General features: G+C 46.9%; 1 protein-coding gene across 2 annotated transcripts in view; it reads right to left on the minus strand.

Annotated features, from left to right (window-relative positions):
- inpp5a (inositol polyphosphate-5-phosphatase A) overlaps nt 1-3,343 on the minus strand; it is a 163,110-nt gene that overhangs the window by 3,730 nt on the left and 156,037 nt on the right. For both annotated transcript variants that reach the window (XM_031877122.1, XM_031877130.1), the window contains exon 13: nt 1,463-1,574. In XM_031877122.1, the coding sequence (XP_031732982.1) occupies nt 1,463-1,574 (112 nt within the window). The remainder of the gene's footprint in view (nt 1-1,462; nt 1,575-3,343) is intronic.

The raw sequence follows: 3,343 nt of genomic DNA on the forward strand, positions 1-3,343 counted from the left end.
CACACACACACACACACACACACACACACACACACACACACACACACGCAGGCTGGCGCTACCGGTTGTGACTCGGTGAGCTGCAGAAGAAAGAGACAGAGAGCTCGAGAATGAACCATAAAGCGAAACCCAAATTAACTTCAGACCAATCCGGCGGTGGAAGCGGGTCAGCACACTGTGTGCCTCCACCTCACTCTACCTTTGCCGCCCCGGCCCCCCCGAGCCGCCGCCTCCGCCTCCCAAAAGCCGCGGATACATTCATCAAACGCACACTTGATAATTTACAAAGGCAGCATAAAATTGTGGATTTTGTTTTTTCAGGGCTGCGTAATCTTTAGACAGATAAACAAATTACCCAGGGGCCCCTCCAGCGGAGAGGGAGCGCTCGCTCGGCTAAACATTCATTACCGGCGCTCCTGGAGCTGGTGCCGCGCCGCGCAGCCAGCGGGCAACCTTTGGCGTGTTAGGGCTCGGCAAGCAGAAAATAACATGATGGCGAGTTAACCGACCGTGCCATGATAGATGACGCCCACAAACGTCGGGCTGTTTACGGGGGGGGGCCCTATGTCTCAACAATCTGCGGCGCTCGGAGCCGGAGAGAGTGTAAGTGTGTGTGTGTGTGTGTTCAGTGAATCATCGGCCAATCTGTGAAACACACTAACTGTTCCACTCTGTCGCTGCATTACAAGCAATTAGCTGACGCTTGAGGGGGAGGAAAAGCAAACAACGGCCCAGCTGTGTGTGTGTGTGTCTGTGTGTGTGTGTGTGAGAGAATCACCTTTTTACATAATTCTGACACATTAAGTGGGCAATAAGCTGGATGTGTTTTTACAGTCTTTGTTTTTCACAACTGTAATAAAGTGGTCAGCGTTCTGGCTTCGGTCAGTAAAGAGTGATTCACAATACGCTGCTGCATGACTTTCACACTTATTACCAGTATTTAATATGCAAAACAAATAAGATAAATGGCAGTCACAACCGCTTCCCTTCTTATTTCTTATGTAAAACAGGTGACAGTAAAATGTGGGAAGACTTTGCCGAGCCGCATGGCGGATCTCTGAGTAATCCAGCACACAGCACCGAGGTGGCAGATTGGCTGGAGTTTACGTCGCGCCGGGACGGATTTGAAGCCGAGCGCGACTCTCCGAGGAAGGAGACGGATCTGTGGCTTTATGAAGACGACGACGGGGTTCGCTGGAACTCTATAAGTGATGGGATGTATGTACTGTCAGGGTGGACCCGGGGCTTAGCGCTCCAAATTAATATTCGCAGACACCTCATCCTTCCATCTGTGAAGAGACAGAGGGGGGCGGGGAGGGCTGATGTGGATCAAGGACGATAGAGTTGTAGAAATAAAATATATGTATATGAGGAGAGGCTTGAAATATGAAGGAATCAGACTTTTTAAAACGCAACCAAAGACCCACGAGTTGGGTCAGAGAAGTGTCAGGTTTGGGCTCACCTTTAAGACCAGGTCTCTGGCAGAGGGAGACAAGAGGATTCGGTCGCACCAGGCGGGGCATCTGGTGTTCATGTACTGCTTCCCCTGACTGCTGTCTTCACTGTACGGATAACTGAAAAGGCAAAAGAAAAACACAATCAGTAAATAGTTTGTAGTCCAAGTAACAACTTTATTTTCTAGTAAAGTGCTGCAGGAGGAAGGAGACGAGAGGGGAAGGCCACGAGGAAGCAATAACTATGACTCGTATGAGGAGCGATAAAGATGAGCCGTCACGTCATCCGCCTTATCACACATCGAAATGTTTCCCAGAGAGAACAGCAGCTCCCATAAGTATGACCAATCACCTGAGTCATCTCTTGTATCAACACACATGGATGGCTCAATCAAAGCCATCTCTCTCTCTGCCAACTGTACAGGTTGTGAGCGAGAGAGAGAGAGAGCGATTCAGTCGGAGCGGGCCAGAGGGAGATTCAGTTGCCCATATGTGTAGCTCCATCCCTACACGGTCATCAAAAACGGATTAGGGCGCGGCGGCAAATGGCCGTGAGAGATTGTATCTCGGAACAGCAGGGAACAATCGCATGATTTAAGCGCGCCGGGAGCAGCAGATTTGCATTGTCGAAGGATTCAATTTGCGCCTTCGGGCTCATCAAAGTGCCTGAGATTTACACGCCACCAATCCAATTTGTTTGCGGTCGCTCATCAGGACGCGAGGCCCGGCTTACGTACTGTAATGCCGATCCAATTTGCTCCTCCAGTGCCACGCGCGCGCCAACCATAGCATAACGCGGCAAGAGCGGCACTTCTCCGAGGACGGCGATGTCCTAATGATTAAATAAACACACACACATCGGGGCCTTCGATTCATCACTCTCGCCAAGCTCCGCTGGCTTAATTGGACTTTGTGCAGAATGCATTTGCTTTGTATGGATATGTGTGCGTTCACTTCACTACAGCTGCTGGTCTATAGATACGAGCAGAATGTGCTCACAGATAACACACACTCTTCTGGTGGAGTAATGCTAATAATAATGAACTTTATTTGTATAGCTTTGAGTGCTTTACAATAAAGGAAGATAGATTTTGAATGAACATGAAGAAAAATAGACTTCAGTGGTGGTCATTTGAAACTTATTAAACTCCAAAAATTTGACATCTTGTGCACAATCAATATTTGGTACCTTGGCATCTGAGGTACAGCCAGAAAAACCCACTAATATGTATAACATTTGATTATATTTTAAAAGAATTAAAGCAGTGAAAATAAGATGGAAAATAAAATAGAAATAAGATTAAAAATAAAAACTTTAGTCGAGGTTGTTTGAGACAAACTACCCAACAAATGGCACAAATCCAACAATGCGTCCAGACTTCAATGTTTCATCTTAACAGAAATGATAAAAGGTTTAGGGGCGCCCCAGCGGCTCAGGGGTTAATTTAAAAACCGTGAACCGCAATGTCCCCAGTTTGCATGCAACGTGGGGACCTTTGTTTGTCTCCATTACACACTTCTGTCCTCTGAAGCTCCACGTCACACTGATAACTCAGCTCAAAAGGAGGCCCATGTCTTGTCGTGCATACTTGTAAAGGAGTGTTTACAGATTTTATTATCCATTTTACTTTTTGGGTGGCTTCAACTTCAGGCAAGGGACAATAAATGAAAATGAGCCCTTTAGATTAGCTCTGGCACATTTACAGTTTCTTTTTCTTTCTGTTGATTAATGAGCGCTGTCCCACTGATGCGATGAAAAACTACAAAAACCTATGTATCTGTTCAGTTTTTACAGTTGTTACAGTACATATAGGCACATGTGTGTGTGTGTGTGTGCCACCACACACACACACACACACACACACACACACACACACACACACACACAC

The sequence above is a fragment of the Anarrhichthys ocellatus genome, unplaced genomic scaffold, assembly GCF_004355925.1.
Source record: "Anarrhichthys ocellatus isolate YVR2014 unplaced genomic scaffold, GSC_Weel_1.0 scaffold3, whole genome shotgun sequence".
Classification (NCBI taxonomy): Eukaryota; Metazoa; Chordata; class Actinopteri; order Perciformes; family Anarhichadidae; genus Anarrhichthys; species Anarrhichthys ocellatus.